We start from the raw sequence: 27,193 nt of genomic DNA, 5'->3' as shown, positions 1-27,193 counted from the left end.
TAACATAAAATATTACATTTGTTTAATTCAGACTTAAGAGTACAAACCACTCCCATTTCTTGTTCTAGTAAACAAGAACATCTGGAGTGGGAATCATCTGGAGAGGTTACAAGATTGAGGACTCCCTACCCCAGAGAGTTGTCTATACTACTGAAGATTCCACTATTAGAGAGAAATGTCTTTGGGTTTTTGAAGTTTGTAGACTTTTTAAGTACTCAAGTGTCCTCCATTAAAAGAAATATATTATCACTGTTCTCTTAGAAGGGATTAGTTGACAGTTAAGAACCGTAAAGGGATGGAACAAGTATTCATGGACATGTGGGAGCAGGGCTGTGCTGTGGAAGAGTGGAAGCAAGGAGGGTCTAGAAAGTGGAACCATAAAACAGCTCTTAGTAATTTACAATAACCCAAGGCAGGCTTCTTTCTGTTACTTGTGAAGACCATAGCACTATTACTGTGCAAATGATTGTTTTTTTTTTTTAAGCTTTCCCCCTTATATTGATGGGAGATGTGTTATAGATTTGGCATATTTTTCTAGGATTTTTCAACATGTGAATAAAATCTGTCCTAGTCTCAGACCAAGTCTCTCAGTTTTTGTTTGGAAAATAGGGAATTTTTTTTGAAAAAATTGAGGTGGCAGATCCATAAAAGTGTGGAATAAAAACTGAGGCATCTTATCAACAAAAGTTTGAAATTAGAAAGTGTTAATATTTAATTCTTCACTTATTCTACTGAAAATAGAAACATCTATACTTTAAAAATTAATCTATTCCTTCATATTTCCATACTATTTTTAACAATCTGAGATGGAAAATTAAAAGTCTCCTCGTGGACATAAAATTTGCTCAGCTGACAGAAAAATCACAAACAGTATTTAAATCAGAGATTTATTGAAACATTAAATCAAGATTCTATTCTACAGATTGCCTAATGATTAGTAATTTAACACATTAAAAAGAACAAAACACCTAAACATGAAGAAGTGAGTGTATACAGTCTTTTCCCCAGTACTTTTAGTAAGTATGGATGCTGTTTTAGCTGAAGAGTAGCTTTTCAACTCAGGCTTCCTTGGAAAGTTTCAGTAAAGAATGTGGCAAAAAATTACAAAGGTTCCCAAAGAACCATTTTTATCCTTACAAGTTCTTTCAATAAATTTCTTGTGCAGTGTCCATATTGGACTGAGCTATATTTGCACATGGATCTTTCTAGTATCTCCTGAGTCCTTCTCCTCCTTCACTCTTCTTCCTCTTTAGTTTTCGGTGCTTGACTTTCTTAGCTGGAGGGTGGTGGGACACCTGATTCAGGTACTTGGTCATCATTGATGTTGTGGCCACCAGTTTGAAGAGTATTTGGTCAATGTCATAAACGGACTGGTTTTCTATATCATTACCAGATGTGTCTAAGGAGGCTTGTTTCTTCAGCTAAAAGGAGGAAAACAAATAATATTAAAGATTTTTCTCTGACTGTAGTTCAAATTACAAATTTGTTTTCTGGATGAACGCACTTCAGCTCTAAACACAATGAATGAATGAATTAATTAATTAAATGACTTATTTAGACAAAGGAAAAGTTACTGTAGAAGAAAGGTTTAAATGCAGAAGAAATGCTCTTTTGTATATGCCCCTGTATAAGATTATAGTGATCTATATCATCAGCAAATATTTAATACACACTTTTTATGATTACAACATTCTGCTAGGAGAAATTATATAAATATTAGTAAAATATTTTTCTTTACTAAACAACCTTCAGGTGTAATGTGATGAAATCATAGTCATAAACATCTGACTGTTGTGAAGATCAATGAGCTTTTAAGATTGCCTCAAAATACGGTGTCATTAGCAAAGTGGGAAATTAGTTTGAGTACTGTTTTCCAGAAAGTTATCCTAAAATTAGAAATGAGTTTACAGTCCATTAAAAAAGTACATGCCAACTTTTGTAGACTTAGCTTTCTTTGATCGATCAGAAAGGGATCTAACAAGATCTGTTGTTCCAGATCCTTCTTTTTATGGATCAGGCAGCTGAGAAAGATACAGTGACTTACCTAAGGACCCAGACAGATAATGTCATTTCCTACACATTCTACTCATTGTAGCTCACTACTTTATTGCTGTGTTTTGTAACTTGAAATAATCTATCTAAAATAATAGATTATCTTATGGACCTTTTAATTCAATACACATTTGTTGAGCACCTAGTATGTGCAAGATACTGTGCTAGATGCTTGTGGTGAATGGTGGGAGTGGGGAAGGTTACAAAAAAGAAAAAGGCACCCCTGCTGTTGTGCAATGGGTTCAGCAACATCTCTGGAACGCTGGGACATAGGTTCGATCCCCAGCCAGGTACAGCGAGTAAGGATCTGGCATTGCTACCAGCTGCAGCATTGGTTACAACTGTGGCTTGGATCTGATCCCTGGCCTGGGAACTCCATATGCCAAAGAGCGGAGAAAAAAAAAAAAAAACAGTGTTTATTCTCTCAGAGAAGCTCATACTCTTATATCTTATCTTTTAAACTCTTTGACATTCTATAACTATCACTATTTGCATCACTAATTTACCTTTTTTTTGTGTTTCTTCCATTTCATCCACAGGTAATGTGCAGACAAAACAAACAAGATTAAAAGTAGAGCTTGTGCTAAAATATAAGTAAGATGTAAACAACCCTGAAATATGTCCGTATTAGCAAAACTGCAGCATAGTTTGTCCAGAGGGTAAGGTAAACAGTGGGATGGAGGAGGCTTAACTTTCAGATAATGCATTTCTTCTGGAAAAATCTCCCATCCAACCTTTGTCCAGGTAGTGCCATCACAAATGCAGAGGCTCCCCCTGAAGAAGCAGATAACCAACAGAGAAAAAATCAGGGATAGTCCTTGAGTGGACATTTTTCTTTCTTAATCGGGAAAAAAAAATTATAGTCAAAAAATTGGTTAGAGACAGAGCAAAAACACCCTGAGTATTAGTTAATGCGGTGCTCCAGAAAGCACTTGAGGTAATTTTCCTAGTCAGCAAAATATATACTGATGACCATGGTAACATCATCAGTCATAGTGATTCAGGGATAAGCTCAGTGACATCATAAAGAACCACATTGGAACTAAAAGGTGCCACTTAGCCAATCACCTTGGGTTTCTTAGGGAGACTTTTTCTTGCTTTTTTACCAGAATGGTTTGAACCTCTTCAGTTTTCTGATAAAGACTTTCCTAATATTTTGCTAGATAATACATTTAAATTATAACTATATGAATAGAATTTCATGGAAACAATTTACATATATTCCTTCCAACTCTTTTAAAGTATGGCACATTCATATCTGCTTAAAAAATAGCTATAGTTATACCATTTCATACAAACTAGCACCTGCTTCTGTTTCTTTCATTCTGGAATGTCATTCCCTTCAAATAGTTAAGCAAATACTGAGAGTCTCCCTCTTTTGACCTATGTATTTTTGGTAGCAATGCGGAACTATCAGGTAGCAGGTAGGGGTGGGGAATTGGCATGGTATGTGAGAAAGAGAAGGTGAGGTAGCATGGTATACAATAAGGTGAGACAGACTCTGACTTTAAGGAGTTTACAGGCTAGAGGTAGAAAAGCAAGATAATAAAAAATTACAAGACAGACTAAACCCAAGCTAAACCAAATTATAATCGTGTTGCAGCAGATAGAACAATGAGTTCTGCTTGGGGGAATTAGGAGTTTCACAGAAGTGCATTTTAAGTAAGCGTTGAAGAATGAATAGAATTTTTGTGGGTGGCAGTGCAGAAAGGGCATCTTAGGTTGATGAAACATAATAAGCAAAGAAATTCTGTGTAAACATTTATACAATAAATATTTATTGAGAACCTCTTATGTGCTAAATACTGTTCTAGGAGATCAGCATATGTACACAACACCCACAAAGCAATCTCTATGGAGTTTACTTTCTAGTGGGGAGGCACAGAAAATAAAGTCTATCTAAATTGATGCATCTGTGGAGTGCTATGGAGAAAAATAGAGTGGCAAGGAAATTATGAAGTTGCTAGTAAGTGAATGAGTGAGTGTATGTTACTTTTTGGAGGGCTGAGTCAGGAGACACCTCTTTGGTAAGGTGATGTTCAAGCAGAGACCTGAGGAAGTAAAGAAGGGAGCCCTGTCGACATCTATGGGCAGAGGGAACAGGAAGCAAATTATGGATAGACTCTGGATGAATGTTGGGAGGAATAAAACTGGGAAGATAGTGTGTGGCTAGATAGGCCTCAGAGGGCCGTGCATTTTACTCAATAGTCAATATGGAGTCATTCATAGGATTTTGAGGAGAGGAGTAATATAATAGTAAACTTATTGAGTGTGCCAGGCAATGTGTTAAGACATTTGCATGCATTATACTATATTTTGCTTAATTCTTACAACAACGCTATGGGGACTGTACTCTAATACTTCCATTTTATAGATGGAGAAACTGAGGTTAAAAGGGGTTAAGATATTGCTATGGTCTGGATGTTTGTGTCCCACCAAATTCATATATTGAAATCCTGGTGCCCAGTGTGATGGTATTAAGAAGCGGGGCCTTAGGGAGATACTTAGGACATGAAGCTAGAGCTGTCATGAATGGAATTAGTGTTCCTATGAAAGAGTCCCCACAGAGTTCCCTAGTCCCATCCATTGAGTGAGGACACAGGGAGAAAATGCTGGGAATGAAGGAAGAGGGCTCTCACTAGACTGCAGCCACCGTGGTGCCTTGATCGTAGACTGCCCAGCCTCTGTAACTGTGAAAAATAAGTTCCTGCCGTTTATAAGCTACCCAGTCTGGTGTTTTCTACTCCGAATGCACTAAGACAGGTATGGTAGCATTAAGAGGATGCTTGCAGTAAGCTCCTTTCTCTACCAAGCCACCCAAAATAAATAAACATTCTCAGTAAAATCAGCATGCTTACAACAAATGCTCTTTTATGGCAAGTTCCTTAGGCCCCTCTTCTAACTAATTCCTCCACTATTCTCCATCCTGTATTGCAGGGTTTTTTTGTTTTGTTTTGTTTTGTTTTTTCCATTTCTTGGGCTGCTCCTGCGGCATATGGATTTTCCTAGGCTAGGGGTCAAATTGGAGCTGTGGCCACCAGCCTACACCACAGCCACAGCAATGCAGGATCCGAGCCGTGCCTGTGACCTCCACACTACAGCTCACTGCAACGCCGGATCCTTAACCCACTGAGCAAGGCCAGGGATCGAACCTGCAACCTCATGGTTCCTAGTTGGATTCGTTAACCACTGCGCCACCACAGTAGTGGTTCCAGTCCTGTATTGCAGTTCTGGAACCACTACTGACTCCAGGTCATCCAGCTGGTGGAGCCAAAACCTAAACCTTGGATTCCAGTTTAGGGAGTTAATTCTGCTTGCAACATGATTGATACTTTGAAGCTGTTAAGAGCTGGCAGGAAGAAGACCAATTGACTGGTCCATATACATTAATACTCTTCCAGATGTGGCTCTCAGTTTGACTATGGAAAGTACTCTTGTCCACTTTACAAATAGGCAAAAGAGGCTCATCAAGATGGTTGGATACTACAGATGACATAATTGAACTTCAGACTGATTTCATTACATCTTTAAAAAAATGCCACTTTGGAGTTTTATGAAATTGTCTCTACTGAGGCTTGATCGTGGCCTCCAAAGATATCCAGGTCCTAATCACTGGAACCTGTGAATGTTATAGGGCAGATATGATTAAATTAAGGATAATGAGGTAGGGAAATTATCCCGGATTGTCTAGGTGGACCCTATATGTAATCACGGGTGTCCTTATGGAAAATAGAGGGATGTTTGACATGAGGAGAAAATGATGTGCTGTCAGAAGCAGAGATTGGTGTGATGCACTTTGAAATGTCAGGGAGGGCCACAAGCTGAAGAACATAGATGTTGCTAGAAGCTGAGAAAGGCGAGGAGTGGGTTTTTCTCACAGAGCCTTGAGAAGGAATAAGCCCTGCCAATGCCTTGCCTTTAGTCCAGTGAACTGGAGATTTCTGGTCTCCAGAACTGTAAAGAATAAGCTAGTGCTGTTTTAAACCATCAAATCTGTAGTAATTTGTTACAGCAGCCATGGGAAATTAATACAGATGTTTGTACCTGGAAGTGTGGTGTGACTGTAACAAATACTGAAAAATGTGGAAGTGGCTTTGGAATTGGGTATTGGGTGGATGGAAGAATTTTGAGGTCCATGATAGAAAAAGCCTCGATTGCCCTGAGCAGACTGTTGGTAGAAATATGGACCCTAAAGTGCCGCTGGTGAGGGTTCAGAAGGAAATGTGGAACATATTATTGGAAACTGGAGGAAAAGCAGTCTTGTTACATAATAGCAGAAAGCTTAACTGAAGTGTGTCCTGCCCTTGTGTGGAAAGCAGAACTTATAAGTGCTGCCCTTGGATATTTACTGGAAGATACTTCCAAAGGAGGTGTGCAAGGCATGACCTGGTTCCTCGTGTTGCTTATAGTAAAATGGGAGAGGGGAGAGATAAATTGAGGAAAGAACTGTTATACAAAAGGGAAACAGGGAGTTCCCATCATGGCTCAGTGGAAATGAATCTGACTAGTATCTATGAGGACACAGGTTCGATCCCTGGCCTCACTCAGTAGGTCAGGGATCTGGCGTTGCTGTGAGCTGTGGTGTAGGTCCTGTGACCTGTGTCTGTCCAGGCTCAGATCCCACATTGTTGTGGATGTGGCTTAGGTGGGCAACTATAGCTCCAATTCGACCCCTAGACTGGGAACCTCCATACGCTGTGGGTCCGGTCCTAAAAAAGCAAAAAAAAAAAAAAAAAAAAAAAAAAAAGTACAAGAGAAATAGAACCTGATGATTTGGGAAATTCTCAGCCTACTTAGGTGGTAAAAATGCTAAAATTAGGAGATTCACAGCCAGGAAAATGTACTCTGGAGTGAAGCAAGGATGTGGTGGGACAGTGTTTTTTACTAGTGCTGAAGAGATTAGGTGTGTTACTCATGGATTCCCCTCATACATCTCTGCAGGCATCATAGGAATGGAAATGAGATTATCTAAGAAAGACCTGTGGAGGAACCTCTTGGATAATAGAATGAATCTTTCTGATATGCAGGGAGACTAAAGAGGTTTTTGAGAATGTTATACCAGTAGAAACATTGCCAATGCGGACCGATGGACAGAGAGACGACCAAATGAGAAAAGAATGCCAGGTGCCTAAAACTATATTGGCAGGAAATGGACTGACAAAACCTTTCAGCTACAAAAACTTTCTATCTTTTATGCAAAAGGAAGGATGACTCAGGCTGGAGTTGCAGGCCAAGAGGTTGGAGTCTTACACCACAGAGGATTAGTCCCAGGTTTTTATTCCTAATAAAATTTGCCTGGGATTTCAAAATTGCTTGGGACTTTGGTGATTCCTTTTTTTCCTTCTATTTTCTCACTTTTCAGAATGGAAATATCTGTAACTATTGCTCTGTGCATTGTACGTTGGAAGTAGATAACTTGTTTTCTAGTTTCACAGGTCTGCAGATGGAGAGGAATTTTACCCTGGGGTGGATGTCTCACCCATACCTTATTTAGATGATAAGATCTTAGACTTTTGAGCTGGTGATATTTTAGATAAGCATTTGTGCTGAGACTTGGCTTTTGGCATGGGGTAAATTTATTTTGCACATGGGATAGATGTAATTTTGTGAGGCCAGAGGGTAGACTGTGGTAGGCTGAAAGCTGTCTACCGAAGGTATTTAGGTCCTAATCCCTGGAACCTGTGAATGTTACCTCATGCGGGATTTTGCAGACCCTTAAATTAAGGATCTTGAGATATGGAGATTATCCTGCATTATCCAGCTAGGACCTAATATGTAATCACAAGTGTCTCTATTATAAGTGAGAGGAAGAAGGAGATCTGACACAGCAGAGAAGGTGAGTTGATGATGGGAGGCTGGAGTGATATCCTTTGAAGGTGAAAGGAGGAGTCATCAGCCAAGGAATATAGGCCTCCACTAGAGATTGAGGCTGAAAAATGGCAAGAGAATAGATTCTCCTCTCAGAGCCTCCCGAATGAATCTTCCCTGCCAACACCTTGACTGTAGCTCAGCAAAACTCATTCAAGACTTTTGGCCTCTAGAGTTGAAAGAGGATTAACTTACATTGTTTCAAGTCACTAAATTTGTGGCAATTTGTTATAGCCACCAGAAATGAATCAGTCATTAATAGGAGGCTAATCTACCATTTCCTATATTCAGTTGTTCCATCTAAGAATATGGTAAATTTTTCCATTTATTTGAGTCTTTTATTTCTCTTAGAGTATTGTAATTTTATTTAAATGGGTCTTGGAAATTTTGGGATGAGTGCTATAGACAATGGATTTTTTTTTTTTTTTTGTCTTTTGTATTTTTAGGGCTGTACCCACGGCATGTGGAGGTTCCTAGGCTAGGGGTCTAATTGGAGCTACAGCTGCCGGCCTATGCCACAGCCACAGCAATGCCAGATCTGAGCCATGTCTGTGACCTACACCACAGCTCACGGCAATGCTGGATCCGTAACCCACTCAGCGAGGCCAGGGATCGAACCTGCAACCTCATGGTTCCTCGTCGGAATTACTTTAAACACTTTTTTTTTTTAAGGAGGGCAGCTATTTTGAATTTATTTTGAAGGATTGAGAAGCAAGTGATCGACAGTTTTTCTATTGGAAATATTTTTGTTCTTTACTCCAGAGTAGATATTTTAAAAGAATATGGTCTCCCTGGGATCAGGTATCACATTTTATTTTTTATTATTTTTTACAGCCACACCCACAGCATATGGAAATTCTTGGGCCAGGGGTTGAATCAGAGTTGCAGATGCAGCTTATGCCACAGTCACAGCAATACCAGATCTTTAACCCACTGATCAAGGCCAGGGATCAAACCCACATCGTCACAGAGACAACATCAGGTTCTCAACTTGCTGAGCTGCGGTGGGAACCCCTTTTTTATTTTTTTAAAAAAATTTTAACAGCAGGTATCACATTTTATATTTATTTGTTCTTCAAAAATTTTAATGCAGTTCTGGGACTACAGCAAATGTCTCAAAGTGCTCTGCTAGTTGAGTGTTTTGCCTTGAAATTCCGCAAGGAGAATAACCATAACAGATCTCCCACACAGTCTTTATAAAACTCTAGATATATAATAGTACATTACAAACTGTTGAGCATATTTTTTGTCTTTGTCTTATTTTTGTGCATTTTACTGTCCTGTTCTTTCAGATGCAAGGCTGGCACTGAAAAAATATATTGCGAAGGTCTCTGCAACTGTTACAGACCCAGAAAAGGGCCCAGGGAAGCTTTTTAAGGAAGACAAGGTACTACGTTGTGCTTATAGTTTGTTCTGAAGTCTTTTGTGATTTTTGGCTTGTATCTTTTAATTTCTACACTAATGCACTAGAAGTAGGTGGTGGTCCTTAGGTCCTCACTGCTCTCTTCTCCCTCCCTTCCTTCCTTTTTTCCTTTCTTAATAAACTACTGATTAGAGATAGTCTGATAATAATTAAATGAAATAATATTACAGAGTGACATGGAGATATACTAAGTATCACAGCCAACACCATGAATGGATCTTAGAAATGTAATGTTGAGTGAAAAAAAAAATCTCCAAAGAATACATAGATTTTTATAAAGCTCAAACCCAAGCCAAACTAAACTCTATTGTTTGGGGATGCCTGAGTATGGGGTAAAAGTATTTAAAGAAGGAAAGCAAAGGTATAAGTGCAGATCATGGTTATCTCTTGGAGGTGGGCAAGGGGATGAAGTGGGAGAGGGGCACAGAAGCAGCATTAATGGTATTGGCAGTGTTCTTGTTCTTTATGTTGATTAGCGGGATCCACTGATACTTATTTCATTTTATGTTTTAAAACGTTGATACACAGCATATGTCTTATATATATGCACATTACATATTTTTTAGTATGTCGAATTTTACACAATGGTATAAAGATACAGAGATGTAAAGAGAGCTAATTGTAAAACCAGCTTGCCACATTTACTATATACTAAGTACTGCTTCTGAATTAGTTTTTACTTTGGATGTACACACAAAAGAGATAGGCTCAAGATATCAGAAATGTGTTTTGGTTTTAATTTTTTTCCTATGCAAAAATGTTCTGTGTGAAACAAAATATAGGCAAAATTCTATTAGAATAGCTATTGCATCTTTTAGATCTGCAAAACAATCCTTCTGGCACAAACAGTGCTTTGTCAAACTGGTTACTATAAACGCCTTTTAATTTCAACTTTTAAATATTTGGTTATTTGAATTAGAAAATATTATGTATATATAGTAATAATTAGAATAAAAGTGAAACATATAAAGCAAACTTAATAGTTTTCTCTTTTCCCTTTCTAGTCTTATTATCCTATGGTTCTAGTAACACTTCTGTGTTAATCTCATCATACTTTTCCTTTCACTTATATAAACACATGTATGCATATATATATTTTTGTAAGTTTTTTTTATATATATAAAAATGGGTTAAGGGAGTTCCTGCTGTGGCACAATAGGTTAATGATCCAGCTCATCTCTGTGGCTTTGACAGTTTGATCCCCAGCTCAGTGCCTTGAGTTAAGGATCCAGCATTGCCCCAGCTGTGGCATAGTTTGCAGATGCAGCTTGGATTTGATCCCTGGCCTGGGAATTTCCATATATGCATGGGGCATGGCTGAAAAAGGAAAAAAATAAAAATGGGTTCATACGATACAAATTATTCTTTAATTTGCTTTTGTTCCTTTCAAGAATATATTATGAACATCTTTCCACATCCATTCATTCTGTATACTTCTGCATATACCACTGCTTATTTAATAATATGGATAGGACACATAGTAAATTTATTCATGTCTCTTTTGTTACAAACCATAGAACATGAACATCTTAAATCAGACACCAGCAGTTTGCTGTGCAAAGAGGTGGTTTTACGATGCGAATTTAGAGGCTTTCAGTGAGATGGAGACCTTTTTGTATTTCTTGTACTTCTTCCTCCTGTAAACCTGAGAAAGAATAAAATACCAGCATTGTTTGTTGAGTGGCATACAGGTCATATCATCCACTTATTCTTTTCCAACCTTTTTTTTTGTCTTTTTGCCTTCTCTAGGGCCGCTCCCGCAGCATATGGAGGTTCCCAGGCTAGGGGTCGAATCGGAGCTGTAGCAGCCGGCCTACGCCAGAGCCACAGCAACGTGGGATCCGAGCCATGTCTGCAATCTACACAACAGCTCATGGCAACGCCAGATCCTTAATCCGCTGAGCAAGGGCAGGGATCGAACCCGCAACCTCATGGTTGCTAGTCAGATTCGTTAACCACTGCGCCACGACGGGAACTCCCTCTTTTCCAACCTTTGCAAACACTTCTTTATCAGAGGGCTCAATGAAAATAAAGAATTAGGGAGAGGGGGTAGACTGGCTCAGGGCTTCATGAGTCTAGATTAAGAGTTTCATTATTCTCACATTCTACTAATGTTAGAGCTGCACTGCCCACTATAGTAACCCCTAGCCACATGTGGCTATTTAAATTAGAATTAATTAAACTATTTAAAAATTTAGTTTGTTAGCCACGCTAGCCACTTTTCCAGTGCTCACTGGCTATGTCTAATGGCGACTCTGTTGAACAAAGCAGGTAAAGAGCATGTCCATCATCACAGAAAGTTATGTTGCACAGTGCTGGTTTGGAGATAGTAGAGATTTTTATTTTTTAATTAATTAATTAATTAATTTTTTTATTTTTTGCTATTTCTTGGGCCGCTCCCATGGCATATGGAGGTTCCCAGGCTAGGGGTCGAATCGGAGCTGTAGCCACGCGCCTACGCCAGAACCACAGCAACGTGGGATCTGAGCCACGTCTGCAACCTACATCGCAGCTCACGGCAACGCCGGATCGTTTAACCCACTGAGCAAGGGTAGGGACTGAACCCGCAACGTCATGGTCCCTAGTCAGATTCGTTAACCACTGCGCCTCGACGGGAACTCCGAGATTTTTATTTTTTAATAAATAAGTGGTAAATTCTTTGTTTCTGTCTCTAGAATACCATCCTCAGTGCATGCCGTATAAAAAATGAGTGGTTGGAAACCCATTTGGAAGCTTCCATTAATGAGCTTTTTGAGCAGAAACAGCAATTGGAAGATATTGTGACTCCTATCTTCACAAAAATGGCTACACCACGTAAGTTTTGGGAAAAATGGTTTGATTGTCAGAAAAGATGAAAATTAAGTTCAGTGTTATTTCTGATGTACTCTGATTTCAACAGTTGTCATTAAGTAGTCATTAACCTTGTTCCAAGCACTAATCTATAACTCAGTTTCATTAGTAGTTTCAATATGATCAATAGCTAAAAGTAATGACTGAGTGATAGCTGTAGAGAATGTCTAATAGTAATCTTATTACCATCATTAATCATTTAGTTTTACGTAATTTACTATGGTTCTGACCCATGATTTTCAACTAAGAAGGCCTGTCCTCCAAGGAGATAGAGGTACAAAATTTGAAAAAAATATTTTCAGAGTTAGAACTCTATAGCTTGAAAAACCTGTTGTGGGAACACTACCCTGTCTGTAGAGAAGGTGCACCATCAGAATCTCGATGGCATATGTGCCTAAGATTTTTAAAATATCAGTTCTTTGAGATGGAATTCTCAAACCATTAAATTCAGCACTTAAAATGTGTACAATTCAGTGGTTTTCAGTATAGTCACAGAGTTGTATAATTATCACCACTGTCTAATTTTAGAACTTTTTTTTTTTTTTTTGTCTTTTTGCCATTTCTTGGACCGCACCCTTGGCATGTGGAGGTTCCCAGGCCAGGGGTCGAATCAGAGCTGTAGCTGCCAGCCTATGCTAGAGCCACAGCAACGCGGGATCCGAGCCGCGTCTGCGACCTACATCACAGCTCACGGGCAACGCCAGATCCTTAACCCACTGAGTGAGGCCAGGGATCGAACCCGCAACCTCATGGTTTCTAGTCGGAAACGTTAACCACTGTGCCACGACGGGAACTCCTAATTTTAGAATATTTTAATACCCCCCCAAAGCAACACCATGCCTGTTAGCAGTCACAACCCATTCCTCCCTCTCTTAAACCCTGGGCAACCGCTAATTTATTACTCTGTGGATTACTGTTCTGAACATTTCATAGGTAGAATCATACAGTGTGTCACCTTTTGTGTCTGGCTTCTTTCACTTTGCACAATATTTTTAAGGTTCATCTGTGTTGTAATATGTGTCAGTATTCCTTTTTAATCACTGAATAATAGTACATGGGATGGATTCAAATTTATCCATACATTAAGTTGATGGACATTTGAGTTTCCACTCTTTTGACTATTAAAATAATTATACTATTAAGTTTTTTGTGCACATTTTTTGTGGCCACATGTTTTCATTTCTCTTGGGTATATATTTGGCAATGAAATTGCTGGGTCATATGATAACTCTATATCTAACCTTTCGAGAAACTACAAAACTGTTTCCAATTTTCCATTTCCATAAGCAATGTGTATGAGAATTCCAACTCCACATTGTTTTCAATGTTTGCTATTGTCTTTAAAAATTTTTTTAGCCATTCTGGTGAATATGAAGTATCTTAATGTAGTTCTGATTTGCATGTCCTTAATTATTGATGATGTTAAGCATTTCTCATGTGCTTAAGGAACATTTGCATATTTTCTTTGGAGAAATGTCTATTTGCATCCTTTACCCATTTCTAAGTTGAATTTTCATATTTTTTGCTTGTTTGTTTTTGTCTTTTTAGGGCCCTACCTGTGGCATATGGACGTTCCAAGGCTAGGGGTTGAATTGCAGCTACAGTTGCAGGCCTATGCCACAACCACAGCAAATCTCCAGATCTGAACTGCATCTGCAGCCTACACCACAGCTTGCAGCAACACCAGATCTTTAACCCACTGAACGAGGCCAGGAATCAAACTCGCATCCTCATGGATACTAGTTGGGTTCTTAATCTACTGAGCCACATGGGAACAACTTGTTTTTTTTTTTATTGAAATATTGTGGATTTGCAATATGGTATTAGTTTCAGATGTGCTACATAGTAATTCAATATTTTAATAGAATTTAAAGTTATTACAAATAATGGCTATATTTTCCTTATATACAGTATATGCTTGTTATACTTGTTGCTTTTTATAAAAATTGAAGTATAGTTGATTTATAATATTGTGTTAATTTCTGCTATAAGGCAAAATGTTTCAGTTATGCATACATATATTAATAATATATTAAATAACACAAATATGTATATAATGCAAATATATATTAAATATATTAAGTAATATTTTAAAATAATATATTATTTAAGAAATAAAAAGAATATATATACATTCTTGTTATTTTAAAATTTTATTTATCTATTTATTTATTTATTTTTGCTCCACCTGTGGCATGTGAAAGTTTCCAGGCCAGGGATCAAACCCATGTCACAGTAGAGCTTCCTATTAATTCTTTTAAATGTTGTTTTCTGTTATGGTTTATCTCAGATAATGAATACAGTTCCCTGTGCCATACAGTAGGACCTTGTTCTTTATCCATCCTCTGTGTGATAGTTTGCCTCTGCTAACCCTAGTCTCCCAGTCTATCCTCCCTCACCCCTTTTCCCCCTTGGCAACCACAAGTCTGTTCTCTATGTCTGTGAGTCTGTTTCTGTTTTGTATATAAGTTCATTTACGTCATATTTTAGATCCTACATATAAGTTGTATGATATTTGTGGGGGTTTAAAGAAAAATTTTTTTAGGGCTGCCCCTGTGACATATGGAAGTTCCCAGACTAGGGGTCAAATTGGAGCTGCAGCAGCCAGACTATGTCACAGCCACAGCAATGTGGGATTCAAGCTGCATCTGCAACCTACACCACAGCTCATAGCAACACTGGATCCTTAACCCACCTATCGAGGCCAGGGATCAAACCCTTCTCCTCATGGATACCAGTTGGGTTTGTAACCCGCTAAGCCACCTGCTAGGAACTCCCTGTCTTTCTTTTTCTGACTTACTTCAGTTAGTATGATAATCTCTGTTTTCATCCATGTTGCTGCAAATGTCATTGCTTCATTCCTTTTATGGTTGAGTAATATTCTATTATATATGTGTACCACCTCTTCTTTATCTGTTCATCTGTGAGTAGACATTTGGGTTGCTTCCATGTCTTGGCTATTGTGAATAGTGCGGCTATAAACACAGGCACTCATGTATCTTTTTGAATTATGGTTTTGTCCAGATATATACACAGGAGTGCAAATGCTGAATCACATGGTAATTCTATTTTTAGTTTTTGCGGAGCCTCCATAATGTTTTCTGTAGTGGCTATACCAACTTACATTCCTGTTGCTTATTTATACCCTTATCTTTCCCCTCCCCTCTTCCCTCTCCCACTGATAACCAATAGTTTATTCTCTAAATCTGTGAGTATCTTTCTGTTTTGTTATATTCATTCATTTTTTTATTTTTTAGATTCCACATATAAGTGATAACCTAGAATATTTGTCTTTCTCATCTCACCTGTTTCACTAAGCATAATGGCCTTTAGGTCCACCACGTTGTTGTAAATGGCAGAATTTCATTTTTTTTGACGGTTGAGTAATAGTCCATTGTGTGTGTATACCACATCTTCTTTATCCATTTATCTTTTGATGAATACTTAAGTTGCTTCTGTTATCTTAGCTATTGTAAATTATGCCGCTGTGAACATTGGAGTGCATGTATCTTTCCCAATTAGTGTTTTCATTTTCTTTAGATACATACTCAGAAGTAGAATTGCTGGATCAGGGAGTTCCTGTTGTGGCTCAGTGGTTAATAAACCCAACTGGTTAGTATCCATAAGGACATGAGTTTGATCTCTGGCCTTGCTCAGTGGGTCAAGGATCCAGCATTGCAGTGGGCTGTGGTGTAGGTCATAGACACAGCTCAGATCTGGCCTTACTATGGCTGTAGGCCGGCAGCTACAGCTCCGATTCGGCCCCTAGCCTAGGAACCTCCATGTGCCGCAGGTGCGGCCCTAAAAAGACAAAAAAAAAAAGAAAAGAAATTGCTGGATCATATGGTAGTTCTCTTTTTAGTTTTTTTGAGGAACCTCCATACTATTTTCTACAGTGGCTGCACCAATTTACATTTTACCAACAGTGTACTAAGGTTCCCTCTTCTCTACATTCTCACCAACATTTGTTATTTATAGACTTTTCAAGATAGCCATTCTGATAAGAGTGTGGTGATAACTCATTGTGGTTTTGATTTGCATTTCTCTGATGGTTAGCAATGTTGAGCATTTATTCATATGCCATCTGTATGTCTTCTGTGGAAAAATGTCATCAGGTCTTCTGCCAATCTCTTAATCAAATTTTTTTTATTGATGTTGAGTTCTGTAAGCTGTTTATATGTTTTGGATATTAATACCTGGTTATTTACATCATTTGCAAGTTTTTTTTCCCCATTCTATAGGTTGTCTTTTCGTTTTGTTGATGCTTTCCTTTGCAGAAGCTTTCAATTAGGTCTATCTGTTTATTTTTGCATTTGTTTTGCTTTTGGAAACAGAACCAAAAAATATTGCCACATTTTATGTCCAAGAGTCTTCTCCCTATGCTCTTTTCTAGTAGTTTTATGCTTTCATGTCTTGCATTAAATTTTTATCCATTTCAAGTTCATTTTTGTATGTGGTGTGAGGAAATGTTTTAATTTCATTCTTTTACATATAGTTGCCCAGTTTTGCCAGTATCACTTATTGAAGAGACTGTCTTTTTTCCATTGTATATTCTTGCCTCCTTTGTTATAAATTAATTGACTGTAAGTTTGTGGGTTTATTTCTGGGCATTCTGCATCCTGTTCCATTGATCCATGTGTCTGTTTTTGTTCCAGTACCATGGTGTTTTGATTATTGTAGCCTTGTAGTATGGTCGAAAGTCAGGGAGTGTGCTTTGCTCTTTTTCTCAAGATTGTTTTGGCAATTTTGGGTCTTTTGTGGTTTTGTATAAATATAAGTGTGATTTTTTTTTTCCTAGTTCCATGGAAAATGCCATTGGTATTTTGATAGGGATTGCATTAAATCTGTATATTACTTTGAGTAGTATGGCCATTTTAACAATATTATTTCTTCTCATCCAGGAACATGGGCTATCTCTCCATTTTCTTATATCATCAGTTTCCTACATTAATGCTTTGTAGTTTTCAGAATATAGGTCATTCACCTTCATGGTTACATGTATTCTTAAGTATTTTATTCTTTTTGATGTGATTTTAAACAGGACTATTTTCTTCCTTTCTCTTTATCATAGTTCATTATTAACGTACAGAGAAGAAACAGATTTTGGGGATATAAATCTTGTATCCTGCAGCTTTACTGAATTCATTTGTTAGTTCTAATAGTTTTTTGGTGGAGACTTTAGGGTTTTCTGTATATAGTATCATGTCATCTTCAAATAGTGACAATTTTACTTTTTTCCCCCAATTTGCATGCATTTTACTTCTTTTTCTTGTCTGATTTCTGCAATTTGGACTTCCAATGCTATGTTAGATAGAAGTGGTGAGAGCAGGTATCCTTGTCTTATTCTTGATTTTAGAGGAAAAGCTTTTAGATTTTCACCATTGAATATAATGTTGATTGTGGGTTTGTCATAAATGGCCTTTATTATGTCCAGAATATATTCCTTTTTATGGATTTTGATGAGAATTTTTATCATGAATAGATGTTGAGTTCTGCATATGCTTTTTATGTGTCTTTTGAGATGATTGTGCGATTTTATCCTTTTTGTTAATGTGGTGTATCACATTGATTGATTTGCATGTATTGAACCATCCTTGCATTCCTGGAATAAATCCTGCTGGATCATGGTCTATGATCCTTCTAATGAATTTTTAAATTTTGCATGCTAAATTTTATTGAGAATTTTTTATATATAGTCATTAGAAGTATTGGCTTGTAATTTTCTTTTATTGTAGTATCTTTTTTTTTTGTCTTTTTGCTATTTCTTTGGGCCGCTCCCACGGCATATGGAGGTTCCCAGGCTAGGGGTCTAATCGGAGCTGTAGCCACTGGCCTATGCCAGAGCCACATCAACACGGGACCTGAGCCGCGTCTGCAACCTACACCACAGCTCACGGCAACGCCGGATCGTTAACCCACTGAGCAAGGGCAGGGACGGAACCCGCAACCTCATGGTTCCTAGTCGGATTCGTTAACCACTGCGCCACGACGGGAACTCCTATTGTAGTATCTTTAGTTTGGGTATTATGGTAATGATGGGCTCATAGAATGAATTTGGGAGTGTCCCCTCATCTTCAGTGTTTTGAAATAGTTTGAGAAGAAAAGGAAAGATAGCCCATATTAACTCCTCTTTATATGTTTGGTAGAATTCCCCTGTGAAGCCATTTGGTCCTGTCTTTTGTTTTTCTGGGAGTTTTATTATTGTTATTATTATTACAATTCAATCTTATGACTAGGTATTGATTTGCTTAGATAGTCTACTTCTTTTTGATTCAGTCTTTGATGGTTGTATGTCTAAAGAAATTTGACCATTTCTTCTAGGTGGCCCAATTTTGTTGGCATGTAACTATAGTATTTTTTATGATTTATTTTGTATCTTTGTGATATTAGTTGTTATTTCTTCTCTTCATTTCTTACTTTGTTTATTTGAGTCCTCTCCTTTTTTTTCCTGATGAGCCTGGCTAAGAGTTTATAAATTTATCTTTTCAAAAAAACAGCTCTTGGAGTTCCTGTCATGGCGCAGTGGTTAACGAATCCGACTAAGAACCATGAGCTTGCGGGTTCAATCCCTGGCCTTGCTCAGTGGGTTGGGAATCCAGTCTTTCTGTGAGCTGTGCTGTGGGTCACAGATGTGGCTTGGATCCCGCGTTGCTGTGGCTCTGGTGTGGGCTTGCAGATACAGCTCCGATTCGACCCCTAGCCTGGGAACCTCCATATGCCGCTGGAATCAGCCCTAAAAAAGGCAAAAAGACAAAAAACAAACAACCAACCAACCAGCTCTTGGTTTCATTGATCTTTTCTTCTTTTTTTTTTTTTTTTGGTTCTCTTATTTGTTTCTTTTCTGGTGTTTATTATTCCCTTCCTTCTGCTGACTTTGGGCTTTGTTCTTCTTTTTCTAATTCTTTTATATGGTAGGTTAGGTTGTTTATTTGAGATTTTCCTTGTGTCTTGAGGAGGTCTGAATTGATATAACCTTTCCTCTTAGAATTACCTTTGCTGCATCCCATAGATTTTGGAAAGTTGTGTTTCCATTTTCACCTGATTTGAGGCATTTTCTGTTTTCTTCCTTGATTTACTTCAGTAGCATGTTGTATCATTTCCACATGTTTGCATTTTTCTTTTTATTGTTGAATTATAAAAGTTCTTTGTGTATCTTGGGCACAAGCTCCTTATCGCATATGTGATTTGCACATATTTTCTCCCATTATGCAGATTATCTTTTCATTTTCTTAATTGTGTCCTTTGCACAAAAGGCTTTAATTTGATGAAGTCTAATTCATCTGTTTTTCCTTTTTCCCCCCTTTTGATTGTACTTTAAGTGTCATGTCTAAGAAACACTGCCTTATTCAAGGTCACCAAGATTTATGGTTTTTTGTAAGAGTTTTCTAGTTTTAGGTCTTATATTTTGTTCTGAGATCAATTTTAAGTTATTTTTTATGTGGTGTGAAGTAGGATTTCAGCTTCATTCTTTCTAATGTGGATGTTCCAGTACCTAAGATATATGTGTTTATCAAAAAGAGGTGTGTGTGTGTTTTCTTAAAGGTTGAGACACTTAATCTGTTTTAGGTAGTATGACAGAATATCCCTTGCCACTGATACCTAACATCTAATGAACATACACATAGCATTCTCTTAGGTTCCCTCAGATGCCTTTGCACTATTCTTGTCTTTAAGGATTCCACCAGCAAGTTTGTGAGTAAACATGTGTATTTGAAAAGATAAACTAAGTACTGTATATATTCCGAAAAGCCTAAGCATAAAGAGAAAGCATCACGAAGAGGAATTGCCTGAAAAGATAGGTAGCCGTGGTAGAATAGGAAGGGAATTCTGGATGAAAGCACAATATGACGATAACAGTTTAAGATGTGGGAATACAAAAGTGGTCAGGATCCATCTGGCTGATTGTAGTTGAGTTGGAGTTAAGGAACAGTAGAAAAAGTTGGAAAGTGAGCTTGTAATCATTTGATTAAATGTACAGTATTGTGGAGTTCTCGTGTGGCACAGTGATTTAAGGGTCTAGTGTGGTCACTGCAGTGGTTCAGTTCACTGCTGTGGCATGGGTTGGATCCCTGTCGTAGTTACTTCCATATGCTGTGGATGCAGCCAAAAAAAAAGGAACTGGATTGTAAGCTAGAAGTTTGTAATTTATTTTCAGAGCAGGGGGTTGCATTAAAGGCTTTATTTGAAGTAGAAGAGAAGAGGGATTAAGTAGTGGAAAATAATCTGGTTTTCCTTGCAAAATGGAATGGAGGGAGAAGAGACTAGAGGGAGTGAGACCAGTATAGTCCAGGAGTAAGAAGGTTGAGACCTGAATTGTTGGTTATGTGGTTCAATTCCCACCTTCCCCCGCTGGACCACCAGTATTGTTAGTCTGGCCCAGCTACCCTCCCTCCCCTTCTCACCCCTCAGGAAGGGTTAAATGTCTCCTCAGGTCCCCTCTATCCCCTCCAAGCACCCGGTGTCTTACACCTTCATATTATAGAAGTGTTCAATCTTGATGGAACCTCTGAAATGACCTCCTTACTTTACAACGAAGAAAGTACGGGCACGTGAGGTTAAGCAGTTTATTCAGATTCACCCTGTTTAATGGCAGAATTTGGAACAGTAGTACTGATTATATGAGAATTGTGACCTCACAGCTTTAAATATTAAAAAAAATAAAAAAAGGTGGAGGGGGAAAGGCTTGCATTGACTCACCAAGTTTTCATTAATGACTGGTTCAGGCTTGGATATACTGATTTATTTCATGTCCATTGTTTTAAAAATTGGCTTCATTTTTGTTTTCTGTTGCAAGCTAATGAAATTATTTAAAAATCTGCTTCCTTTCAGGTCAAGTGAAAAGTGCCAAATCTGTATTCTAAGCCATGATCAGAAAAGAAGCCAAGATCATACCTTCTACTGAACATACATTTTTAGAAAGGCCACATTTTCTTCTAGTGTCTATAGAGGCAAACCTATTCATGCCAACTGAAGTTAAGAAAATAGATGTGGGGTTTTATAAAAATGTTCAAGTATGAAATTAAATCACCTTTGTTTTGTTTTACTCCATTCAGCATGCTTATGTACAGACTCTCTGGCCCTGCCTCTGCCCCTGCAAGTCAGCCTCATGTGAGTTCCACGTGCTCCTTCCGGAGAGCACCAGTGTATGACTCCCTCTCAAAGACCATATGAAGCTCTAAAAGCTGCTTGGAGAATCTAACAATTTTCTGTGTAATTGAGGCAGGAAATTTCTCTTTCACTGAGGAATTCTGCTTTTTAAAAAAGACGTATTTTCTATTTGCAGAGGAAAAATTTTTTCTTCTCTCAAATGGAAAGCTATGGGATAACATTCTAGAGCAATGAAATGTTAAGAATGGTTTGGATCAGACCTCAAATTAAACAGCTATTTATTTCCTATGTCCAAATTAAAATTCACCTTTAAGGTAGGATACAGTCTCTTAGTAAATCTCGTTTCTTTATCTTTAATCTCCTTCTAAATTTAATAAACACAGATCTCTTTTTATACTTAGATTTCCCCTATTCTGTAGTTTTGGCAATACATTTATTATAAATGGATTCCATTTGGTGATATAGTTATTATAAATGGATGCTATTTTCCCTTCTGTTTTATATTATGTAGGTTTTAACTGTCATTGATGGTTTCATATCAGTGATTTGGAATGTCCTTTGTTCTTGTTTGTCTGAGAGCCCCTGAACCTTCTATGACTCTGATTTTCTGGAAAAGTTTTACAGAGAGAAAATTATTCCCTTCTTTGTCCTGCCCTGAAAGCTAGTTTTTCACTGTAGAGAGGAAGGAAAAGAAATGGGCAATTCAGTAATTCCTTATTGGTTGACATTTTCTTTCTTTCTTTCTTTTTTTTTCTTTTTTTAGGGCCCCACCCGTAGCATATGGAGGTTCCGGCCAGGGGCTGAATCAGAGCAGTAGCTGCCAGCCTATGCCACAGTCACAGCAACGCCAGATCCATATCTGTGACCTACACCACAGCTCACGGCAACTCCAGATCTTTAACCCACTGAGCAAGGCCAGGGATCAAACCTGCATCCTCATGGATACAAGTCAGATTTATTTCCACTGAGCCATGATGGGAACTCCGGTTGACATTTTCTCAGCCGTAGTTTTGAGGAACACTGTTTTAAATTCATCTCACAAATTTTAAGGTTTTGAGATCTTTGTTTATGTATGAGCAATTCCATTTCAGTTGCCTTAAACAGAAGAACAGAGCAATAACTCTCACTCCCCTCTCTGGTAGATCCAGTGGGTGTTGGTGGTGTAATGAAAAGAAAGAGACCTGTGTTTGTGCCATTCTCTTGATATTGTAGATTGTAAGAAATACATTATCTTTAAGCACTGGGATAATTTGGAAAAATGCTAGGTGCCATTTTTGTCATTTCTGTTCTAATTCTACATTTCCTGAACTTTTATCTTGAATATGACATTGCTTTCCAGTCCTGGTGATTAGGGAAGGATTTCTCAATCTCACTTCAAAGATTCCTAGATAAGACCAAGGCATTTCTAGAGACTTTGAGTAGAAAATAAACCTCTCTCTCCTTTATTAATATTTAAGTCTTTTATTCTTAATTTTTTTGTAGCTTTTGGTGTAGTCACTAATATTTTCTCCTTGAAACTCATATTGGCACCTTTATGTTATTATGGTTCCTTTACTTTCTTACAAACTACTTTTCTGTTTTCAGCAGCTGCTATGAATATGTTTGTGCCCCCACCCCCCCAGTTTGAGATCTAGTGCCCAATGTACGAGTATTAGGAGGTGGAGACCTTGGGAGGTGATTAGGTGGTGAGGCTGAGCTCTCAGGAATGGAATTAAGCCCTCATGAAAGAGGCCCTAGATAGCTCCTTTGCTCCTTGTACCATATGAGGTTAGAGCAAAAAGACATCCATCACTAGACAGAGCATCTGCTGGCATCATGGTCTTGGACTTGCCAGCCTCCAGAAGTATAAGAAAATAAATTTGTTTTTTATAAGGTACCAAGTTTATGGTGGTGTTATAGCATCCTGACCGGACTAAGACACCAACTCCTCTTCTTCATCTGCCTCCAGCTACAGAAACTTTTCAAAAATTAATCCTTGCAATTGTATATGTCAGTTATAACTCAGTAAGGTTGAAAAAAAAGTTAATCCTGATCCTTCAGCGTCTGTAATTCTCTTCCCCGTGACCTCTACCCCTGTTGTTAGGAAGAACTAATCCCTCCCTCATTGGGGCACCTCATTAACAGCCTCATACTCTAGTCTATTTAATTGTTCACATGTTTGTCTTCCCATGTGAACTATGAACTCTTTGAGAGTGGGGGCTTTGTCCTGTTTTTCTTCATTCCTAAAGAGCCTATAACATAGTAAATTAGTAAGTAATAGTTGTGAATGAATTCTTTCAGTGCCACCTTATTCACAGAACTCTGTAGTCTTTATTCACTTATAGAGCTTGTTCACTTGTATAAAAAATGACTCCTGAATCCTTATCTCCATATTTTTCTTGTGTCAGAACCCCATTTCAACTCCTGCTCCTCTAGAAGACAAGACACAAAAGCATCCAGCCTTCTGATGGTGTATCTAGTTTCTTCTCTAATCTCTTTTTTAACCTTTGTCTTGCATGCTGTACTCCTTTTTTTTTTTTTTTTTTTTTGGTCTTTTTTGTCTTTTCTAGGGCCACACCCATGGCATATGGAGGTTCCCAGGCTAGGGGTGTAATCAGAGTTGTAGCCGCCAGCCTACGCCAGAGCACAGCAATGCAGGATCCGAGCTGCATCTGCAGCCTACACTACAGCTCAGGGCAACGAGCTGCATCTGCGGCCTACACCACAGCTCAGGGCAACGCCGGATCCCTAACCCACTAAGCAAGGTCAGGGATCGAACCTGCAACCTCATGGTTCCTGTCGGATTCGTTAACCACTGAGCCACAGTGGGAACTCCCATGCTGTACTACTTTTTAGGCATGTGAACCTAGGGACTTCTGGATTTCACTTCAAAGATTTTATTGATATGAGGATCTGAATATACATTTGTGTCTATGGCTTTAGTATGTTTTGAGAGATACACAGTATGTCTTGTGACATATTGTTGCATTGAACTATAGTTGTAGTCACAGGAGTATGAAATGCCCTTATGCTCTGAGTCTGAGCTGTTACTCAGGCAGCTGCATGGCTTTTTCTGAACACTCAGAGTAATTAGTTACTATTTCAAAGTGCATACAGGTAAATTAAATCACAGTATTTGAGAGGTAGTAAAGCAAAGGCTGTGTTCGGTTTCTGATAACTTCTAGACAGTAGTTCCTTAGGCTTTTTTATTTCTTCATTGAAAAAATGTAAAAAAAAAAAAAAAAAGGAGGTTGGTATGACGTCATTAAGAAAACAACTACTCTCTGCTATCACTATTATTTAATGAAAGAAAAGACATTCTAACACTGTAAGAAGGGAGGATGTTACCTCAGTATAAGGTTCTACCCTTTAAGTTGAATAAATTTTACCATAGACTTTTTTGTTTTCATTTTGCCGTATATGATGGAACTTCTGTCATGGATCACAACTGGCCTATAGTTCATCCTTTGAGAACTACTGCTTTAGACTAAGCTAAAGCAGGCAGACTGCTAACATGACACCCCAACGTAAAGGGCTGACAATCCCGCCCCCCATGTTTAATGGAATTTGTGATAGATTGTATTTTCCAAGATGGCCACACCTCCCATCCCACATACTCTTCTTACAATGTGGTCATGACCTTCTCGTGTGAGAGGTGGGTCTCTGTTCTCTCCTCTTGAACCTGTGCAGGCCTGTGACCACAGTGGAAGTGATAACTGTGTGATTTCCATAGATCGTGTAAGATAAAAGGTGATACAGTTTCCACCTAGTTCTCTTGAGATGCTCCTTGGAAACCAGCCTGTGGAGAGACTCATATGGACAGGAGGCCTGGCTGAGCTCCAGACAGCAGTCATCAGTGATAGGAGTGGTCATCTTGGAAGCGGTCCTCCAGTTGAGCTATCACAGCTGATGCTGTATGGAACAGAGACAAGCCTCTGTTGAGCCCTGCCAGAATTGTAGATTTCAGCTAAATAAATGATTGTTGTTGTTTTAAACTACTAAGTTTGGTCTGTTTGTTACACAGTGATATATAATATATAAATTTTGGCGTGTGAAAGTGAAAAATTGGCGTAATAAACTATAAAACATGTGGCATTGCATTTTTGGGATTGGGCGGTGGCTAGAAACTGAAAGGGGCCAGAGGAGAGTGTTAGTGAAAGCCTGAATGACCTTGAATAGATTATTAGCAGAATCTTTAAGGCAATCTAAGAGACTATTAGTGGGGATTTATAGAAAAGAGAGGAAATTTTTATTAGAAGTTGCAGGAAAGGGACCCTTGTTATGTGACAGTGATAAGTTTAGCCACACTGTTGTCTAAGTAAGGAACTCAGTGATCCTGCTAGGGGCTTTTCCAGACAGTGTTCTTGTTCCACCTGACTTCCCCTGCTAAAATATGAGAGCAGAGGTTCGAGCCAAAAAGGAACAGTTCAGTTTTCAAATAAAATTTAAAAGAAATATAAAAGATCCAGTACTTGCTGGGTTTGAAAATAAAATTATGTCTCATTCCTAGCCTTTCTACATGGCAGAAGCTCTCAAACTAAGAAATGGCTTCTGAAATCTCAGGCAGAATTGTGAGGTCATTTTTTTAAGACCTCAGAGATATCCGCATGGTATGTCATGGAAGTGTCTCTCCTTGAAAAGGTTTTCCTCAGCCTCAGACTTCTCAGTGCAGCTGGGAAGACAACCTCTAGTTGCTGTAGGCAGTCATTACCACAGCTAAGCTCAAATGGAAAGAGAACACTTCTCTCCCAGTAATGATATGTATAATCTCAAGGCAATGGGAGCTATGACCAACCAACCTGTTCCGTGCCTATCATCAGAATAGAGGTTGGATGGAGACATACTGGGAAGCTCTCTCAGGGCTACTTAAGTCTACTCACATGGCTCCACCAAAAATGGTGCAATATGCATTTATTGCTTTCTATTTTAGCTCTATGGCAAATATTGTTATGGAGGAAAATCTGATTATCTCTGTGTTTTAGTTATGTGCTATCTCTACCTCTCAGAACTATATATAACCTAGAGCCAACTCTATGAATTTAGTCCAAGTTTTCTTGAGGTCTGAGGATTTTTCCAAAAGTCATGGACAGTCTGACTTTTGAAATGTAAAACTGCATGAGTCTTACCTATAGGGTCTAGATGAACCAAATGAGCCTGAGGGGACAGCAGTAGGATAGGAACTAGCTAGAACTCAGGCATTATTGAAATCGATCTGAGGCATTGCTGTGGAGGAGAGAAATCAAGGTGACAAGCAGTATGGATAAGGTTAAGATGAAATTGGGAGAAAGGGAATGAGTAAGGAATGGGTCTCTCAGAAGACAGTCTGTGAATAAGACAACTTAAAAAGAAACCTTGGTCCTTGGGATTTATGGGATGGGTCAAGTGGTTTAAAAGAACCATACCAGATAACAGCAACAAAATGATATAAAGCAAACATTTAGGGGGAATGGTGCAAGAGTGCTAAGGGTAGTTGTTGCAGTCAGGGGCAGACATAGAGCTGTTGACTGAAACCATTTAATCTCAAGTAGGAATTGGGACTTTTATTTATCAAAGTTTCCTTGAATTTCATTGTCACAAAATAACTTTCTTGAAACTAAACTACAAATTGATTAATAAATAGTTCATTTGCTTAATTTTATACTGTATTTGTTTTTAATGATTAGATTTGAGGCAAAAATAGCATGTTTGGTATCATGGAACTTTGTCCTCCTGTGAAGTATGGGTGGTATTGTTCCTTCAAATTAAGGACAAAAAGCCTATGACAAGTAGGAGTTAAGGAGGAAAACGGGAGTGAGAGACTCCATTGAAGAAAAAGGAAAGAAAAAAAAAGAGAAAATAGAAAGGGATGAATGAAAAAGTCGGGAGACAGGGCAGTATGGAAAAGGGTTAAGGTTGAAAAAAGAAAAACAGTAT

General features: G+C 38.3%; 2 protein-coding genes across 3 annotated transcripts in view; one reads left to right on the top strand and one right to left on the bottom strand.

Annotated features, from left to right (window-relative positions):
* Window positions 1-25,275, top strand: part of ANKRD45 (ankyrin repeat domain 45) — a 39,479-nt gene extending 14,204 nt beyond the window's left edge. Inside the window, exons 4-6 of one of the 2 annotated variants that reach the window (XM_013989610.3) lie at window positions 9,213-9,307; window positions 12,019-12,157; window positions 21,023-25,275. In XM_013989610.3, the coding sequence (XP_013845064.1) occupies window positions 9,213-9,307; window positions 12,019-12,157; window positions 21,023-21,054 (266 nt within the window). In that variant the 3' untranslated portion in view covers window positions 21,055-25,275. Of the gene's footprint in view, window positions 1-9,212; window positions 9,308-12,018; window positions 12,158-15,733; window positions 15,897-21,022 lie in introns of those variants that run through there. The other variant, XM_084977641.1, reaches the window with a different exon arrangement.
* On the bottom strand, window positions 874-2,882 carry TEX50 (testis expressed 50). The gene is made up of 2 exons (XM_003130309.5): window positions 2,559-2,882; window positions 874-1,421 (listed from the first exon to the last, which is right to left on the bottom strand). The coding sequence occupies exons 1-2, from the start codon at window positions 2,880-2,882 to the stop codon at window positions 1,206-1,208; spliced, it is 540 nt and encodes a 179-aa protein (XP_003130357.1). The 3' UTR covers window positions 874-1,205.
* Window positions 25,276-27,193: the final 1,918 nt, after the last annotated feature.

The sequence above is a fragment of the Sus scrofa genome, chromosome 9 (genome assembly GCF_054392235.1).
Source record: "Sus scrofa isolate SSC_HxYL_T2T_F1_AM1 chromosome 9, Sscrofa_HxYL_maternal_Yorkshire_Landrace_v2.0, whole genome shotgun sequence".
In the NCBI taxonomy this organism is placed as follows: Eukaryota; Metazoa; Chordata; class Mammalia; order Artiodactyla; family Suidae; genus Sus; species Sus scrofa.
The sequence above is the reverse complement of the archived record's forward strand: the minus strand, read 5'-3'. Positions and strand labels throughout refer to the sequence as shown.